Raw genomic sequence first — 19,930 nt, 5'->3', positions numbered from 1 at the left:
CACAGAGCAGCTGAGCCCTGGAGCTGCAGTCACTGGAACCTGTACACTCCAGTGCCTGCGCTCTGCGACAGGGAGAGCCACCACAGTGAGAAGAAGCCCGCGCACCACACTGAAGAGTAGGCCCCACTTGCTGTAACTGGAGAAAGCCCACACAAAGCAGCAACGAAGACCCAGTGCATCCAAAAATAAATAAATATTTTGTTAAAAAATAAAGAAGAAAACATTAGTTTGTTTTAATGCATTTGATAATGTTAGGGAACTATTTGAGTATAATGTGGATTTCACATTTTACATTTTTGTGTCATCTTCAAGAAATGCTAGGTAAATGCAAAAAAGTGCACCCTGCTGAACTGAACCACAGCAGAAATATGCACACCCCTTCTAGGTACACATCTTAGGTATCCTCCAGCAACCTCAGTTTACTTCTGTGTTAGGAGCTACACCTGTTCTCATCTGGTGTTACTAAAATTTTCTGTTGATTTCAGATTAGCCTACTACCACTTAATGGTAACTTACAAGCTGTAACCTTTCAATGCTCACTTCCACAAGTAAAACTTAATTTCACAAGGTAAAGTGCTGTATTTATTGTCAGTTCAGTCAGTCAGTTCAGTCGCTCAGACGTGTCCTACTCTTTGCGACCCCATGAATCGCAGCACGCCAGGCCTCCCTGTCCATCACCAACTCCCGGAGTTCACTCAGACTCACGTCCATTGAATCAGTGATGCCAACCAGCCATCTCATCCTCTGTCATCCCTTTCTCCTGCCCCCAGTCTCTCCCAGCATCAGGGTCTTTTCCAATGAGTCAGGTCTTTGCATGAGGTGGCCAAAGTATTGGAGTTTCAGCTTTAGCATCATTCCTTCCAAAGAAATCCCAGGGCTGATCTCCTTCAGAATGGACTGGTTGGAACTCCTTGCAGTCCAAGGGACTCTCAAGAGTCTTCTCCAACACCACAGTTCAAAAGCATCATTTCTTCGGTGCTCAGCTTTCTTTATAGTTCAGCTCTCACATCCATACATGACCACTGAAAAAACCATAGCTTTGACTAGACGGACCTTTGTTGACAAAGTAATGTCTCTGCTTTTGAATATGCTATCTAGGTTGGTCATAACTTTCCTTACAAGGAGTAAGCATCTTTTAATTTCATGGCTGCAGTCACCATCTGCAGTGATTTTGGAGCCCAAAAAAATAAAGTCTGACACTGTTTCCCCATCTATTTCCCATGAAGTGATGGGACTAGATGCCATGATCTTCGTTTTCTGAATGTTGAGCTTTAAGCCAACTTTTTCACTCTCTTTCACTTTCATCAAGAGGCTTTTTAGTTCCTTTTCACTTTCTGCCATAAGGGTGGTGTCATCTGCATATCTGAGGTTATCGATATTTCTCCCGGCAATCTTGATTCCAGCTTGTGCTTCTTCCAGCCCAGCGTTTCTCATGATGTGCTCTGCATATAAGTTAAATAAGCAGGGTGACAATATGCAGCCTTGATGTACTCCTTTTCCTATTTGGAACCAGTCTTTTGTTCCATGTCCAGTTCTAACTGTTGCTTCCTGACCTGCATACAGGTTTCTCAAGAGGCAGGTCAGGTGGTCTGGTATTCCCATCTGTTACAGAATTTTCCACAGTTTATTGTGATCCACACAGTCAAAGGCTTTGGCATAGTCAATAAGGCAGAAGTAGATGTTTTTCTGGAACTCTCTTGCTTTTTCCATGATCCAGCGGATGTTGGCAATTTGATCTCTGGTTCCTCTGCCTTTTTTAAAACCAGCTTGAACATCTGGAAGTTCACAGTTCACGTATTGCTGAAGCCTGGCTTGGAGAATTTTGAGTATTACTTTACTAGCGTGTGAGATGAGTGCAATTGTGCAGTAGTTTGCGCACTCTTTCGCATTGCCTTTCTTTGGGATTGGAAAGAAAACTGACCTTTTCCAGTCCTGTGGCCATTGCTGAGTTTTCCAAATTTGGTGGCATATTGAGTGCAGCACTTTCACAGCATCATCTTTCAGGATTTGAAATAGCTCAACTGGAATTCCATCACCTCCACTAGCTTTGTTTGTAGTGATGCTTTCTAAGGCCCACTTGACTTCACATTCCAGGATGTCTGGCTCTAGATGGGTGATCACACCATCGTGATTATCTGGATCGTGAAGATCTTTTTTGTACAGTTCTTCTGTGTATTCTTGCTACCTCTTCTTAATATTTATTGTAGCAGATATGTATTTCTTAACCCATTTAATGTGTAAAACTCTGCTGCCATTTTTATTAGATTCCCTTTTTGATTATCTTTTTTAAATTAAATGTCACTACTAAAATTTTTGAGTGTTGTGCCCAAACCCATTTTCCCCATAAGCCTTATGGTTTTCATTATGCAGTTTTATTGTGTGATGATTTTTAGGAATGCATATGTCACATTACAGTGCAACTGATTTATCCCATCAGTTCAGTTCAATTCCGTTGCTCAGTCGTGTCTGACTCTTTGTGACCCCATGAACTGCAGCACACCAGGCCTCCCTGTCCATCACCCACTCCTGGAGTTCACTCAAACTCATGTCCATCGAGTCAGTGATGCCATCCAGCCATCTCATCCTCTGTCGTCCCCTTCTCCTCCTGCCCCCAATCCCTCCCAGCATCAGGGTCTTTTCCAATGAGTCAACTCTTCGCATGAAGTGGCCAAAATATTGGAGTTTCAGCTTTAGCATCAGTCCTTCCAATGAACACCCAGGACTGATCTCCTTTAGAATGGACTGGTTGGATCTCCTTGCAGTCCAAGGGACTCTCAAGAGTCTTCTCCAACACCACAGTTCAAAAGCATCAGTTCTTCGGTGCTCAGCTTTCTTTCTAGTCCAACCCTTACATCCATACATGACCACAGGAAAAACCATAGCCTTGACTAGACAGACCTTTGTTGCCAAAGTAATGTCTCTGCTTTTTATTCCATAATATGTACATAATTTATTTTTAAAGTTATTTTTGAAAATTGTGAAATACATCATATATATATGCTAAAGAGCACATATAATAAGAAGGTATGTTTTAAAGAAGACAATACGGTATCAAAATACATACTTAGCTACAACCCAGCTTAGGAAATAGGAGATCGCTAATCCTTTGAACCTCTTTGTGTCCCTCTCATTGGTCATTTTATACTTTTTTGAATATCTGAACTATTCGATGAAAAAATTAAATTTTAAAGTGTTAACAGTCCGTGCCCCTGGTTTTGTTAATGTTGAATCCCCAGCTGACTGTCCTGCTTTCCTGAATGTGCACACATCATAGCATGTACATGCATATTTGGGGGAGGATAATCTGTAAATTGGTTTCTGTTTAAGGTTAATAAATCATAAGTTTGTCATTGTTATTTTTTTTTGTAATAGCTTTCTTGAGATCTAATTCACATACCATAAAATTCACTCTTTTAAAGTGTATTTTTTTTAGTATACCTACAAAATGGTGCAACTATTGCTATATCTAATTCCATAAAATGAATAGGTAGATTTTTGTAAATAGGTAGATTTTCTAGATTTAGGCAGTGTTTATCCAAAGAAAAACCAATTTTTTAAAAACGTCTTAGGTTTTAAGGTACTAGTTTTCTTTCTAGCATCTCAGCACCCAGTAGAAAGGCATGAGACTTATCCCCATAGGATTTATTGTCAGTTTGAAAGCGCTAGTGAAACATCCCTGTTTAGTGAAGTGTGCAAGATTTGGCTTAATTTACATATTCTCAGTGACTGTGTCCAGGAGTTTGACACAGTCTTGATCTGGTCCAGTTCCTTCCTTTCCTTTCCAGCGGGGACTAAAGACAAATCTACAACCCCCGCCCCTTTTTTTTTGGCTTCTCTTGGAAAGGAAACTTTTATGGCTTCATTACTAAAATAACAAAATTGTCATATGAGTTAGAATCACCACTTTAGATAATTCCAATGATTTTTGTCCAAAAGTGGCTCTAAGGAAGTTACAGGGATGTTATATGGCCTACCTTCTGTCCACTTAAGAAGAATTTGCTGTAGGTATCTCAAAACTCCTAAATATCCCAGATGGCTCAGTCTGGAGTATGTTAAAGGGATGGGGTAAAGAAACAGTAAAACCTACCTCAGGCCAGCTCTCCAGTTGTTGCAGTAATACAATGGATAGAAGCAGGGCACCTATAATTTAGACTAGCTCCTTGATCTTAAATTCTTTTTCTTGTTACTTTGTAAGATTGGAGACAGAGTTCAGTCATGAATGCATCCTGGGACAGACCTTATATAGCAACTTCTGTGTCTTAAGCAGTTTTGTTTATGGTAGGAAAGTAGGTATCTTGGGCCTGAAATATGTAGTGCTTAAATAACGAAATATTTTTTTTAGCTCAGCTGTTTACATGTCACATTGGGATGGCCACATCACCTGAGTGGCTAACGTCACTTTGGTGCTAATAACCAGCCTCTGTCAGCTTCCCACCATTCAGGTCTGGTGTTAACATTGTGGCTGTTATAGGTCTAAAAAAAAAGACCTATTTTTTTCCCATACCAGATGAGTTAAAGATGGAAAAGACATTAAATTTGTGGGTGGCAGACATGAATAGAAAGCAGGGTTCAGTACTACCCTGTTTTAGGCATTCACTGGCTGTCTTGAAACGTATCCCCCACAGATAAGGGGAGACTGCTGTGTACTTGGTTTTGTGTATAAAACCTAGTGTAGAATAACTAGGATTGAGTTTTTGTCAGTACCACCTTAAGTGAATGTCAGAACAAAATCTTCTCTTAAGCTGGCTATTTTTAGTTTGCAAAATGTAATTTATGACATGGATGATACGTATTTGGATTACCAAAAGTCAATTGATTTAAATATTCCTAAAGGTCCAGTGTTAGACATATGTAGTGGAAATCACCTTGCTTCAGGATCTCCCCAATACTTTATTGCTGGAAATAAAACTTTCTAGTCATGATGAACTATTCTTTTAATATCCTGCTGGATTTCATTTTGTATCTGTGCATATTTACAAATGAAATTGGACTGTCCTTTCCCTCTAAGGATGCCTTTTGACTATAGGTTTAGATATATTCTTTTCATTGATAATTTAAAAATAGTTTGTTATTCTTATTTCCTTCTTTCATATCATAGTGAGTTTCTGTTATTGTCACATTTAATTTTATTGAAATCAGAGAATATGCTTATAACATTTCCTAATTTTGCAGTTTCTTCATATAACTTACATTATTTAATGAATTTTTATAGCTATTTCAAGCAATATTCCTTTAGGTTCAGAGTTGGAAAGTCTGGCTTGTAAATTGCATTATGTATGTCATCTGTATTTTTATCTGTTTTTTTTTTTAATCTTCTAAATTTAGAGAGAGGCATGTTCAAATTCTCTTATGATTGTGATTTTCTTAAATTCTTGTGTTTCTGGTTTGTTTTGTATGTCTTGACACGATGTTTGATGTATAGTTTGATGTATCTTTGTGATTGTGTCTTTTAATAGTAACATACTCTTCTGTATTAAATGTTTTTTGCCTTAATTTATTCTCTCTGTTATTAACCTTGCCATGGCTACTATCTTTTTGTTTGCATGTGTGTGTATATAATAATTCTGTGTCTGGCTTCTTTTACTTACCATAAGTATTTTGAGATTTATTCCTGTTGTCGGTTGGATTAGGAGTTCATTAGTTATACTACAATTGTTTACCCATTCTCCTGTTTTGTTTTTTTGTAGATACTTTTGAAATGTTTATTTGGTTAGTAGGGGAGAATGGATTCTTTCATTCAAATGCTTAATAAAGGAGCACTGGTTGTCTTATTTACCAAGGAGAAGGTACTTTAAAACGAAAAATATAAAAAGGACAGGGCTGAAGAATTACAAAATCATTATTAACATGTTAGGAACATTGTATGGCAGCAGATGGAAAATGATTTTATTGCTACTCTCGTCCCCCCTCTTAAATCAGATAGGAAAAATCAGATAGGAAAAATCATCTTTAGTGAAAGCACAGAACTCAGTGATTCTGATGAGATTCAAATGCCATGAGATCATGGAACTGTATATTGATAAGGTACCTCACTTAGCAAAGTTTCGAAGAACCTTATCAGATTTAATTTTAAGAGTAGTCCATATCTTATACTGTTTGGTATTTGTAAGACAGGTTTCCAGGACTGGATTCTTTATAGAGATTCTACATCTTGTCTAGCTTGAGAACTTTTAGTAAACCTTTGAGAACCTTTTACTAAGAATTTCTAGTGACTCTATATTACATCATTTTTTGTATTTAAATTACACAGTTTTCTTTAAAAATTTATTTTTATTTTGGCATTTATTTCAAAGTATAGAGCATTAAAAGATTTTGTCTTGTTTTTGGTCTTTAACTCAAAAACTCAGACTTGTTTATCTTATTTGAATGGGTGTGATAACAGGGTAGTTTTGCTTTCTTACATTGTACATGGAAATGTGGGGAAATGTGTTTTTTTAAAGTTTAAGTTGATAGTGTTTACTTTTTATAAAGAGGCTATTTCAGAGACACAAAAATTTTAAATTAGAGGATTCAGCATTACATACTTTTCTGAATTTGGATTTGGTCTCTTGGTATGGAGAAAATCCTTTCTCACAAATTATAAACAGTAACTGAATAAAAAAGAACAGTTTACATGTCAGTATTCTTTTCAGTTTCATTTGATTCAAAACCTTAAGAGGATTAATAGGACATTCTGTTTCAGACTTGAGCCTGACACTAGCAGCTGTTCATATTTCCTTTTCGTAAATCTCAGGGTTAAACAAGATGAATCCAAAACTTACTGTTACGTGGATCATTTGTTACACATTCCACTCACTACATCATGGTGAGAGCCTGCCTTAGCACATGTGCCTACCCTGCGCTAGCATATACTTGAATGTGCCATGTGTGTCCTTTAATATTGTTCTTTAGAACAGAAACAGATCTGAATTATTAAAAATGCTCATTAAGACATAAATCTTCCTGAATATGTTCGTCAGGAGCTCAAATCTACACCCAGGGATAAGAGGAAAGCTTCATTATAGTGGCTGCATGATATATGAATTACCTTGGCACTCATTGGTTTCTTCCTTACTCAGCCCACCTCTGCTCCACCACTATATTCTTCTCTTTTCTTCCTTCTATTCTCCCAGTTTTAGAGCAGAAGTCAAGAGAGCATTTTGCTTTGTCCCTTAAGTGACAGTAAAACAAAAGACTATGTTCTTCAAGAATCCCCAGCCTTTTGTGGGAGGAGCCACCATTGCTCAAGAGAGTACCTGGGAAGATGAGGTGTGGGAGGAGAATACGAAGATTATGAAATCCACAGGATGAATGAGTGAAGGTGGTGCTGGACTCACTCATCTTTATAGATAATCCAGTAAGACTCTTGGCAAACTGTAGAAGATAGTTGGTCACTGAGGAAATGGTATGGCTCAAAACAGACTGGAACTGGACTGTATCTCCCTCTGATTCCAGGTTTATCTTGAGTAGGAGGTTTTTTTCATTGTTGTTTTTTTGTATGCAAGGAAAAGGAATGGGGTTTATTGATTTTTAAGAAAGTATTCTTTGTGTGACTGCCCAAGATTTTTTCAGGGTTTCTGTAACTATTTGCAGGCCAAATGAAGAAGGCTAGAAGAATACCTTCCTCTCACTTTTTATAAGCTTTAAAAATAGAAAATAATAGTTGGATTCAGGACCTCTCCAAAAATACTCACCTGTATTCTAAATTAGAGCTGGTAGGTGATGATTGTGAACGAACATTAAAGGGCTTGATTTAGAATGTTTATAAATGTTGGGGGATTTTTATAAATGCTGTAGGACATTTTAAGGCTTCAGTTCAGTTCAATCTCTCAGTCATGTCCGACTCTTTGCGACCCCATGAACCGCAGCACACCAAGCCTCCCTGTCCATCACCAGCTCCCGGAGTTTACCCAAACTCATGTCCATTGAGTCGGTGATGCCATGCAACCATCTCATCCTCTGTCGTCCCCTTCTCCTCCTGCCCTCAATCTTTCCCAGCATCAGGGTCTTTTTAGGCTTAGGGCTGTTTTAAAGATAACAATGATAGGAAAAATGTTTTCCTAGATCCATGATTTACCTATATTCATAAAATTAGATAATGAGTCTCTCCCAGCCTCTCCCACTTGTACCTCTGAGATGAGTGAAAGAACTGGACTTTAAAAGAGGCTTTTAAATTGTTATTTCTTTTTGAACTCTGAGTGGATAAAATAAATATTTTCAAGTTAATGTTTTATTTTCATTAATTTTATTTTAAAACTTTGTATTGCTTTAGTAAATTTATATTGTATATTTTTGTCTTTGGTTAGATAAATAAGCTCCATCAGTGGTAAAGGAGAGGTTTGGAAATCAGGGAGCTCTTCTTGGCTTTTCTGTGTCATAGATTAATCCTCTAAGGGGCATCTCCTCTAACCTCTCTGGACCTTTTTTCTTAGCTGTATGTCAGTAGACTCACTGCCCAGTAAGGGAAACACCAGCCACATGCAGTGCTTATTCAGCCTTTGTAATTTGACTACTTCAAATTGAGGTGTGCTCTAAGTGTAAAAGTCTTAGTGCAAAGATAAGAACATAAGATATCTTACTGATAATTTGTTTATATTGATTATATTATTAGAATGATAATATTTTAGATACATTAGTTAAATGAAATATATCATTAAAATTAATTTCTTTTTCCTTTTTAAAATGTGGCACTAGAAAAATTTTAATTCTGTTTGTGGATCACATTATGTGTCTTTTAGACAGTGGTGATCTGGACAGCGTTTCCTAAACTGGCTCATGAAATATTATAAATGAAACACACTGAAAGGAGGCGTGTCAGAGGGAACTTCCTGAAGTGATAAAATGTTTTGCATCTCGGTTGTCCAGTTTAGTAGCTACTAACCACTTAGGGCTATTGAGCACTTGAATGTGGCCATCAAAGTTTTGCATTCATTATGTCAGCAAATCTGGAAGACCCAGGAGTGGCCACAGGACTGGAAAAGGTCCTCATCCCAGTTCCCAAGAAGGGTAGTATCAAAGAATGTGCTAACCATTGGACAGTCTCATTTATCTCCCATGCTAATAAAATCATGCTTAAAATCTTGCATGCTAGGCTTCAGCATTATGTGAACCCAAAACTTTCAGATGTCCAAGCTGGGTTTAGAAAAGGAAGAGGAACTAGAGATTAAATCGCCAGCATTCGTTGTATTGTAGAGAAAGCAAGGGAATTTCAGAAAAATGTCTATCTCTGTTTCATCGACTATGCAGAAGCCTCTGACTGTGTGGATCATGACAAACTGTGGAAAGCTCTTAGAGAGATGGGAATACCTGACCATCTAACCTGTCTCCTGAGAAACCTATATGTGAATCAAGAAGCAACAGATGGAACCCTGTATGGAACAAGATCAAGAAAGGAGTACAACAGGGCTGTCTGCTGTCACCCTGTTTGTTTAACCTATACACTGAGCACATCATGAGAAATGCTGAGTTGGATGAGTTACAAGCTGGAATCAAGATAGGCAGGAGAAACATAAACTCAGCTGTGCAGATGATACTACTCTCATGGCAGAAAGCAAAGAGGAACTAAAGAGCCTCTTGACGAGGGTAAAGGAGGAGAGTGAAAGTGCTGGCTTAAAACTAAACATTAAAAAAACTAAGATCATGGCATCTGGCCTCATCACTGCAATGCAAATAGAAGGGGAAAATGTGGAGATAGTGACAAATTTCCTCTTCTTGGGCTCCAGAATCACTGGACAGGGACTGTAGCCATGAAATCAGAAGACGATTGCTTCTTGGCAGAAAAATGATGACAAACCTAGACAGTGTGTTGAAAAGCAGAGACATTACTGTCCTGACAAAGGTCTGTATAGCCAAGGCTATGGTCTTCCCAGTGGTCATGTACCGTTGTGAGAGCTGGACTGTAAAGAAGGCAGAATGCCAGAGAATTGATGCCTTCGAGCTGTGGTGCTGGAGAAGACTCCTGAAAGTCTCTTGGACAGCAGGGGGATCAAATCAGTCAATCTTAAGGGAGATCAACCCTGAATATTCACTGGAAGGACTGATGCTGAAGCTCCTGTATTTTGGTCATCTGATGCAAACAACTGACTCATTGGAAAAGTCCCTGATGCTGGGAAAGATTGAGGGCAAAAGAAGAGGGCGTCAAGAGGATGAGATGGCTGGACAACATCGCTGAACAACATGAACTTGGGCAAACTTTGGGAGATAGTGAGGGACAGAGAGGCCTGATGTGCTGCAGTCCATTGGGTTTCAAAGAGTCGGATATGACTGGGTGGCTGAACAACAACAACAGTGTTCTGAGATGTAGGAAAAGGAACTGAATTTTAAATTTTATTTAATTTGGATTAAGCTGAAACGCCAGTACTTTGGCCACCTCACGTGACGAGTTGACTCATTGGAAAAGACTCTGATGCTGGGAGGGATTGGGGGCAGGAGGAGAAGGGGACGACCAAGGATGAGATGGCTGGATGGCATCACTGACTCGATGGATGCGAGTTTGAGTGAACTCCGGGCGTTGGTGATGGACAGGGAGGCCTGGCGTGCTGCGATTCATGGTGTCGCAGAGAGTCAGTCGGACACGACTGAGCAACTGAACTGAACTTAACTTTAAGAAGCTGCATATGACTAGTGGCTCATGTATTGGGACAGTGCAGATTTAAAGACTTATGGGATCGTTTTATTCAAAGACTTGTATACCTAGGACTTGTTTACTGTATTGCAAGCTTGTTAGTTTAATATGTCTATACAGTTTGTTATGAATAATAATAATTGGTAACAGTAGTATTTATTAAGTACCTATTATATAGTCTATACTGTGTAAGTACCAGAGAAAGGATTTGTACAATAAATTATTTACTGAGACACATTGCTCATATTCTGTAATACACTTGATGTACTGTGGATTCCAGGATGCTGTGTGGGCTTACCATGTTTTCATGAAAATCTGGTTTCTTTCCTTTTCCTTATGAAGGCCATTCTGTGAAAGCCAGGCTTCTTTTGGAAAGTCTAAACGATGTGTTGCCTTGTTAAAGTATTTTCTCTTGATAGGGAAATCCATGTTTTATAACAGATGATGATGATTTTTTTTTTCAGTGAACTTTTGAAGTTAGTTATGCCTTTGATTTTAAAAAGGATGTGTGTGTATTTACACAGACTTATAAGCTTCTGTATTATATAATATTTATTCCCTGTGTATGTGTGTACATGTAAAAGTGTTGATACCAAGCAGTGTTATTAATTAATGTATTATTGCTTCACAGTGAAGAACGAATGTCATCATGTCTGGCATCAAGCGAACAATCAAAGAAACTGACCCTGATTATGAGGATGTATCTGTGGCCCTTCCGAATAAGCGGCATAAAGCAATTGAGAATTCAGGTAGAAACTGACCTGCCTTAGGAAATTATTTCTTTGTTGACATATGCCTTCCTGTTAGATTTATAGGAATTAAATGCATTTCCACTATTGTGTATATTTTGAAGAAGTTTATGAGAGGGATTAGCTAAGTGCTGTGTTTCATAGTAATATACCATGTGTACCATAAAAGGCCAGAACATAAAGCAGGTACACTGTGAAAGCATTAATAATGAAACAGGCTTTAAGTTTTAGCTGTCATTGTATGTTAGATGTGATCATAGTCTTAGCAATGTGTGTACTAAAATGTGAAATGATTATAGGTGGTACATGAATTGTGGGTTTTATTTTAATAATATTAATGTCAATAGAAAAGATAATGATCTCTTCAGATTTGTAGTCTCAGGGCTACTGCTTAGGATAAAGCTAACTTTTTTTTAATTTTTAATTTTATTGGAGTGTGTGTGTGTGCACGCATAGTCAGTCAGTCATGTTTGACTCTTTGCGACCCTATGGACTGTAGCCTGCCAGGCTCCTCTGTCCATGCGATTCTCCAGGCAAGAATACTAGAGTAGGTTGCCATTTCCTGCTCCAGGGCATCTTCTCGACCCAGGGATCAAACCTGTGTTTCTGTGTTTACTGTGTTGACAGTCAGATTCCTGAACACTGTGCCACCTGGGAAGATGCTTTATTGGAGTAGAGTTGATTTACAATGTTGTGTTAGTTTCAGGTATACAGCAAAGTGTTTCAGTTATACATATATTCATTGTTTTTAGATTCTTTTCTCATATAGGTTATCACAGAATGTTGAGTAGAGTTCCCTGTGCTTTACAGTAGGTTCTTGTTTGTTATCTGACTTACATATAGCAATGTGTATATATTCATGCCAAACTCCTTATTTAACCCCCCAAGAGCTAACATTTTTAAAGAATATTATTTAATGCCTTAATTAGATATTTCACATGGTTCTCAGATGTGGTAGGTAACTTGAAGGTGGAATATAAATGACGGAAATTTGGGAAACACTGATCTCTGTACTTAGCTCTGGTGGGGGCACAGAGGCATTAAGTTACTTGCCTAAGATCATATAATTAGTGGAAGACCAAATCATCTACAATTACCCAGAATGTTTTAAGCTATCTGAAAAATAAAAGTGGCTATATTTGAGTTTTTAAAACAAAATATTGCTGTTTATTTAAATAATAAATCTATGTAAGTTAGTACAGCTAGTTGAAGATCTCAGAGTCATACATAAGGTATTGCAGCTCCACAAACATCAAGGACCCCAAGGTTAATGGTGAAGGAAACTCTTGTCTGTTGTAGGTGCAGTCAAGTCATATGGACCTCAGAAGTCTCTGTGGACTGAAAGTTATCAAATCAAATTCCAAATAATAAAAACATCTCACTGCAGCTTTTCTTTCAATTCAGTTGTAATTTTATTTAGAAGGATATGTCATTTGCTTTCAAAAACAAGTCCAATAAATATGAAAGTATCATGAAACTTAAATTCATTATTCAAATGCATAGCATGGCATATCAGTTTTTATAATAAAAATAAGAATTGGGAAAGCTGATTGTTTTAGGAAACATCATAATTTCAATTTAAATCTAACGTGTTCCCAGACATTTTATTAGCGTTATTTTTCCTTGTTCCATGAAAGAGATATTTTAGAATTATTTCTGAGGAGCTTATGATAAATCCACCTTCAGTGATAACAGTCTCTGACTTTGATTTAGCCTCCCCTAAGATTATCGGCTGGTTTCCATATTCAGGGTTTATGTATACAAGGATACGTACCATAAAACTAGGCAATATTCTTTTCATCAGATATGAGGAAAGCTATTCATTTGCTTCAATGCAGGCATATCCACAAGAATGCTTATGCCAGCACTAGTTTTAAATTGGCAGTCTAGTGGCATATATTATGGGGAGAAAATGACATGGGTGATCAAGGGTCCAAATTTTCTCTGTAATTTTTTAAATACCCCAAAGCCTGGATGGTAGTTATTTCATAATACAGACACAGGATCATTATGCAAAATCCCAGGTTTTTCAAGCAGTCATTCAACTTTTTTTATTCTGATGTAATCAGTCTACATTTCATAGTATATTTTAACTCTTTGAATTACGTATTACTTTGAGCAGTCATTATCTGAATTGAATTGCTTTCAGAGACGTCTTTTTTGCTGTATCCTTAAGGTAGTTGTGATCAGAAACTACTGACTTGCTTGCTAGATCTTAACTTCTGCCTTCTTATGAACTGCTCTTAGGTCACAGACTGCCTCTCCTTGTAGCTAACTCTTTACTTTCTCCCTTGAGGTTATGGTTTTTTGGAAGTCACCACGTTTCTCGCAGAATCATCATAGGTTTCTTTTTCTTTTTTGGTAATTTTATTTTGATATGGTTTCAGTCAGGAAAATCACAAGGAAAACTTGTATGTCTTTTTCCCAGATTAATTTACCAGTTGTATTCATTTTGCCTCATTTGGTTTATCATTCTTTCCTCCCACCCCCAACCCAAACACACAAGTGCATTTATGCAAGCAGATAGATGCCATGGGTGGAACTCCGCCCATGGCAGATATATATGCACATCATCTTTTCTAAATCATCAGAAGATATATTAGACACTTGTAAAGTGAAGTGAAGTCGCTCAGTCGTGTCCGACTCTGTGACCCCATGGACTGTAGCCTACCAGGCTCCTCAGTCCATGGGATTTTCCAGGCAAGAATACTGGAGTGGGTTGTCATTTCCTTCTCCAAGACACTTGTAAACACTTGTGTATTTCCTTGGAACAGATTTCTTATGTAACCACAGTACAATATCAGAAGTAGGAAATTTTAACATTTTACATCATATCTAATCTGCAGTCCACATTCAAGATTTACTAGTTGTCCCAGTATTATAACTGTTGCCCCCTCTCCAGAATCATGCAGTTAGTTTAGTTGTTATATCTCTTAGTCTCTTGTAGTCACTTCAACTTTTCTTTGTCTTTCTTGACTTTAATATTTGAATATATAGGCCAGTTAATTTTGTAGTATCCTTCAATTTAGGTTTGTCTGATGTTCGCTGTCGTTAGAGGCAGCATTTTTAGAAGGAGTGCCACAGAGCGGTGGAATCTTGTCAGCGCATCATGTCAGAAAACATAATATCAGTTTGCTTGAATATTAGTGATGCTAACTGTTCATTATTGGTTGTGGTGATCATAATTAGGCTTCTCCACTTCAGAGGTACTGTTCCGGGATTGCTTTTGTTGCTTGAATCAAGATAGCAACTGACTAACTGCATACTAACTTGGATTATTTTATGTTCTTTGTGCAGCTCGAGATGCTGCTGTGCAGAAAATTGAGACTATTATCAAGGAACAATTTGCACTTGAAATGAAGAATAAGGAACATGAAATTGAGGTCATTGACCAGGTATAATGATCTTACAATGAAAAAAACAAAACTATTAAAAAAACTGTATGTAATGAACTTTTAAAATCTGTTGAAGTAGAATTATAGTGTATTTTTCCCCTCTGATGTTCTTTTAAAAGGTGCTTTCTCATTTCATGGGAGAAAGACCTATCTATGTTTTGGGTTTTTTTTTTCCAAATGAAATGGTGGAAAAAGATAAAGAAAAAAAATCACTTGAAAGTCTATCCCAAAAGGTAATTCCTGTTTGCTCTTGTGCTTTGTGGACAACCACAAATAAATGTCTTTGTGGACATTTCTCAGTGAATATACACATTTATTAATATGTCTATATATTCTTGCAAACATCATATTTCGTCATCCTTTTAAATATTTTGCCAGTCTGAGGTGGGAATGGTCATTTCTATTAGTTTTTCTTTGATTACTTTTCAGGGTCATCTGCATTTCTTATTTATGAATCATTTGTGTATATTTTCTGTTATTTCCATTTTTAAAAATAATTAACATTTATTTTAGCGACTAATTGAGGCAAGAAGGATGATGGATAAACTTCGTGCCTGCATTGTTGCAAATTACTATGCTTCTGCAGGACTTCTGAAAGTTTCTGAGGTAAGTTTTCCTCATAAGCAGTCATTTCTGGCCACCTATATAGATGTGTGAAGAGAAATTAGTGTTGATGTGGAATCCCTGCCTTCAAAAATTTCTCATATTGACCTTTTGAATTCAAGAAGCCTAGCCTGCCTTCCTGGGTATATATTAATACATACAGTTATCATTGTGTTCACTCATATCCTTCAGTTATACCTCTCTGCACTGTCAATAATGATAACTAACATTTTATTTTCTTTCACTTAATTCTTCTTTAACTAATTTTTAGCACTGTTGTTAGGTTGTATAGATACAAAGATGAGTGTAACTCAGTTTTAACTTGCCTTATTCCTCTCATTTCCTTATAGTTGGCTTTGAAGTAAATTATAGATCGATTGATTTTTCTCTGACCTTTTACTGCTAATGAATGGCAGTTTTTAGTTTCAGTAGATTTACCCTATTCAAGAAGTCCTGATTTTTTTCCTGGCTACTTTTTTTGGAAAATTTTCAGATACATAGAAAAGGTGAAATAAGTACTTGTTTATGCATCACTTAGCTTCAACGATTTTAACAATTTGCCAAGTTTACTTTATCATCTTTATTTTTCTTTGAAACCTTAAAAAGTAAGTTCCAAGCATCATGATGCTTCATCCCTAAATACTTAATCCTAAGATTGTCTTCTATGTAGTCATAATACCTAAGAGATGAGCCCCTAATATTATCTGATAACCAATCCATATTCAGATTTTTCTCAGTTTTCCCCAAAATATCTTCAAAGCTGTTTTTTTTTTTTGACAGGATTCAGTCAGGGTTCATGGAGGGGAGTGTGGTAGCATGCTGCTTTGCGTCATTCTCTGTGGTTTCTACCAATAAGAGATAGCTGTTATGTATGGGTCTTCTTGTCATCCCGTGGAGCTTTAGAGTATCTATGATACTTGGAGAAATTTGAAGCATTATTTGAGATTAATCTTAGATAGTAGTTAGATAGATAGATGGTAGTTAGATAGATATTAATCTTAGATAGCAGAAGTTTCTGTATTACATTTTAGAGTCTGAACTACTTTTCTTGGGCTACCATAACAAGTTACCACAAACCTGATAGCTTAAAACAACAGGAGTTTATTATCTCATGCTTCTAGAAGCTAGCAGGCCAAGATCAAGATGTGTTGGGTAGGCCATGCTCCCTCAAGACTCTAGGGAAGGATTCTTCTCCTAACATCTGGTGGTTACTGGCAGTACCTGGCATTGCTTGGCTTGTCCTGCATCATTCCAGTTTCTGCCTTTAACTTCACATGGACTTTTCTCTCTATGTGTCTTCTCTTTCTTTTTGTATCCAACTTTCCTTCTTGTAGTACACTAGTCATTTGAGTGAAAGTGAAGTGAAGTCGCTCAGTCGTGTCCGACTCTTTGCGACCACATGGATTATAGCCTACCAGGCTCTTCCATCCATGGGATTTTCCAGGCAAGAATACTGGAGTGGGTTGCTATTTCTTTCTCCAGGAGATCTTCCCGACCCAGGGATTGAATCTGGGTCTCCTACATCTGAGCTACCAGAGTGAGGCCTCCCCAAATCCAGTATGACATCATCTTAACTTGATTACATCTGAAAAGAACTGATTTTCAAATAGAAACATTCATAGGTTCTAGGTGGACAAGAATTTGTGGGAGATAACTGTTCAACTGAGGGCAGATTCCAATGTCATATGTTATACAGCTTGCCATTGGAGTCAACAAGATGGACTTTGAGTACTGGCAGCTGCATTACATAGGACTGTAGCTCCTCTGAAGAGCTGGTTATTCATTTGATGTTTTGTTGTCCTTTTTTTAAAAAAACTGTTTAACAGTACTGAACTGTGCTATTTGATGGTCTAGAAATGCACTGATTTTTGTTATATTCTGATTAGGATTTATTTAAGGATATTTAGGTATGTTTTTGTCTATTATCATCTACCACTTAAAATTTATTTTTAGTTTGCTCTAACAAAATACATTTATAGCCGTAAAGTAAACTTTCATTTTTGAAACTAGGCCTTGTTGCTTTGAACTCTGAAACACTAGCCTCTGACTCTCTTACTCACTAAAACAATTATTTTAATTTCAATTAAATAACTTCTAAAACTTGCTTCTTGGAAGTAACTACAGTGATCAGTAGTACAGTATATCTGTATCAAGTAACAACATTTCTTATTTTTTGTGTAAGTAATAAGACACAAAAAATACCCTAGGCTGGCTTAAGTACTGGACTGTACTATACTTTATCCTATGTGGGAGTCATTTTATATATGCTTTTAAAAATCTTTTTATTTTTTACAGGAGTGTTTTATTTAGAGCGGATGATGTATTTGAATCAAGCAATATCAGACTTATTTTTTAAAGTCAAATCTGACTTCCGTGTGTTACTATTAATATATATTTATCTTTACTTTTCATTTACCTTCTGAGAACTTGAATCTTTAGCTTTTAGTGTTAGGACCTTTGCATAATTATTTCTCATTCTGTACTTTTTATTGATTTGGTCTCTATTTTATGGGGGTAGGTGACTCAGATGGTAAAGAATCTGCCTGCAGTGCAGGAGACCTGATTAGTCCCTGGGTCAGAAAGATCCCTGGAGAAGGGGATGGCTACCCACTCCAGTATTCTTGCCTGGAGAGTTCCGTAGACAGAAGAGCCTGGTGGGCTATAGTCCATGGGGTCACGAAGAGTCAGACATGACTGAGTGACTAAGCACAGCACAGCCGTGATCCCAAAATAGATAAGGGTTTTTGGAAAGATCAAATTTTTGCCTACTTTTGCTGGATATGATTTAAAGTTTGTTTTGCTTACTTTCGTTTTTGCAGGGATCAAAGACATGTGATACAATGATTTTTAATCATCCTGCTATCAAGAAATTTTTGGAATCACCGTCTAGGTCATCATCTCCTGCCAATCAGAGATCAGAAACACCATCAGCCAATCATTCAGAAAGTGATTCTTTATCTCAACACAATGACTTCCTGTCTGACAAAGACACTAACAGCAATATGGATATAGAAGAAAGATTGTCAAGCAACACGGAGCAGAGACCAAGCCGAAATACTGGAAGGGTACATAGTTGGATGGGTGGAAGGGAGCCAAAAGAGAAGGGAACCAATATTTATTAAGTATGCACACAGTATTTCATTTTATTGGAACCATAAATATGTTAATTATCACTTTTAGAGGTGGGGAAACTCAGTGTCTATGAGGATAAGGTTATAGTTGTCCACAAGTATCAGAACTGAGAATCAAACCTCTGTCTTTCTGACTTTACAGTTCAAATCTCTGATCGTCACCCAACTCCCAGATGCCATTCATGTAGATAGGGTAGGAAAGAAACCTTGAGGAGTTGGCAGTACCTTAACTTTGCCCAAGGTCTTTCTACTTTATCAAGTTTATTCTCTCAAGAGCAGTGTCTCTTCAGTAGTTCCTCTTTGAAATTTGATGTTCTAAGATGCTTTAATAACTGAAAGAAACTTGAAAAATAATGAGTAGAATTGAAAGCTGTTCATTACTCTTTGATCCTGTCAGTTTGTTATTTGAATTCCCGTCTCACACTGCTCTGAAATTCTTGGTATTATACTTGACTATCAAATCCCCATTGGGTAAGACCAGTGGTTTTTCTCAACCAGATGTACTGTGATAGAGGAAATTCCTAGGTTGCTTTCTACATACTCAGACATCAAAGATTTGATTATTTTTTATAAAAATATTTTCTGGGGACTTCCCTGGCAGTCCAGTGGTTAAGGCTGCACTTCCAAAAAAAAAAAAGACTGCACTTCCAGTGCAGAGGGCATGGGTTCAGTCCCTGGTCGGGAAAACTAGGATCCTACATGCTGTGTGGCATGACCCACCCACCCCACTCCAAAAAAAAAAAATTCTGATTACAAATTCATTCTGTTCATTGTTGAAAATTTTAAACTACAGAAAAGTAAGGGAGAACAGAAAAGTCATTCATAATTGTACTACTCCAAATCAAAACTGTTAATATTTGGATTTAGTTGTTGTATAACTTATGCGGAAATACTGCATGTTTTTCTTTTTTAATTAAGATTAATTTAGGTCATGCTAGTCATAGGATTCAGAAACCTGCTATCTTTTATGTAATATACATGCTCATGTTCATGTAACATACTTAGTGTTTACTGTGTACCAGGCACTTTCTAAGAACTGTACAATACAATCTGAGATGCATACTATTGTCACCCTTATTTTATAGATGAGGAAACTTGAGACAGAGAAATTAAGTGATTACCAAGATGATATATCCAGTAAATGTAAGGTCCAAGTCTTAAACACTGGCTGTCTTTCTCCATAGTCAAACTTTAACTTAACCATTATGTGTAAACTGCTTCATACTGAAAAATTTGTAATAGTATAGAAGGTTGGAAAAAAGGTAAATTTCATTGACCTTATCACCCATTCCCATTTCCCAGAGGTAACCTTTGTAGTAGTTTCCTGTGTATTCTTCCACATCCTGTTTGCATATACAAAGCCACTGTGTATGACTGTTAAAAGCACACATATATGTGGAGTTACAGTGTACAGACTTTTTCTATAATAGAAAAATTACAGTAAAATTA

At 37.1% G+C, this 19,930-nt stretch overlaps 1 protein-coding gene across 1 annotated transcript in view; it reads left to right on the top strand.

Annotated features, from left to right (window-relative positions):
* Window positions 1-19,930, top strand: part of YEATS2 (YEATS domain containing 2) — a 108,062-nt gene that overhangs the window by 10,776 nt on the left and 77,356 nt on the right. Inside the window, exons 2-5 of the mRNA XM_068968241.1 lie at window positions 11,235-11,352; window positions 14,650-14,747; window positions 15,261-15,353; window positions 18,170-18,415. Of these exons, the coding sequence (XP_068824342.1) occupies window positions 11,253-11,352; window positions 14,650-14,747; window positions 15,261-15,353; window positions 18,170-18,415 (537 nt within the window). The 5' untranslated portion in view covers window positions 11,235-11,252. The remainder of the gene's footprint in view (window positions 1-11,234; window positions 11,353-14,649; window positions 14,748-15,260; window positions 15,354-18,169; window positions 18,416-19,930) is intronic.

The sequence above is a fragment of the Capricornis sumatraensis genome, chromosome 1 (assembly GCF_032405125.1).
Source record: "Capricornis sumatraensis isolate serow.1 chromosome 1, serow.2, whole genome shotgun sequence".
Taxonomy (NCBI): domain Eukaryota; kingdom Metazoa; phylum Chordata; class Mammalia; order Artiodactyla; family Bovidae; genus Capricornis; species Capricornis sumatraensis.
The sequence above is the reverse complement of the archived record's forward strand: the minus strand, read 5'-3'. Positions and strand labels throughout refer to the sequence as shown.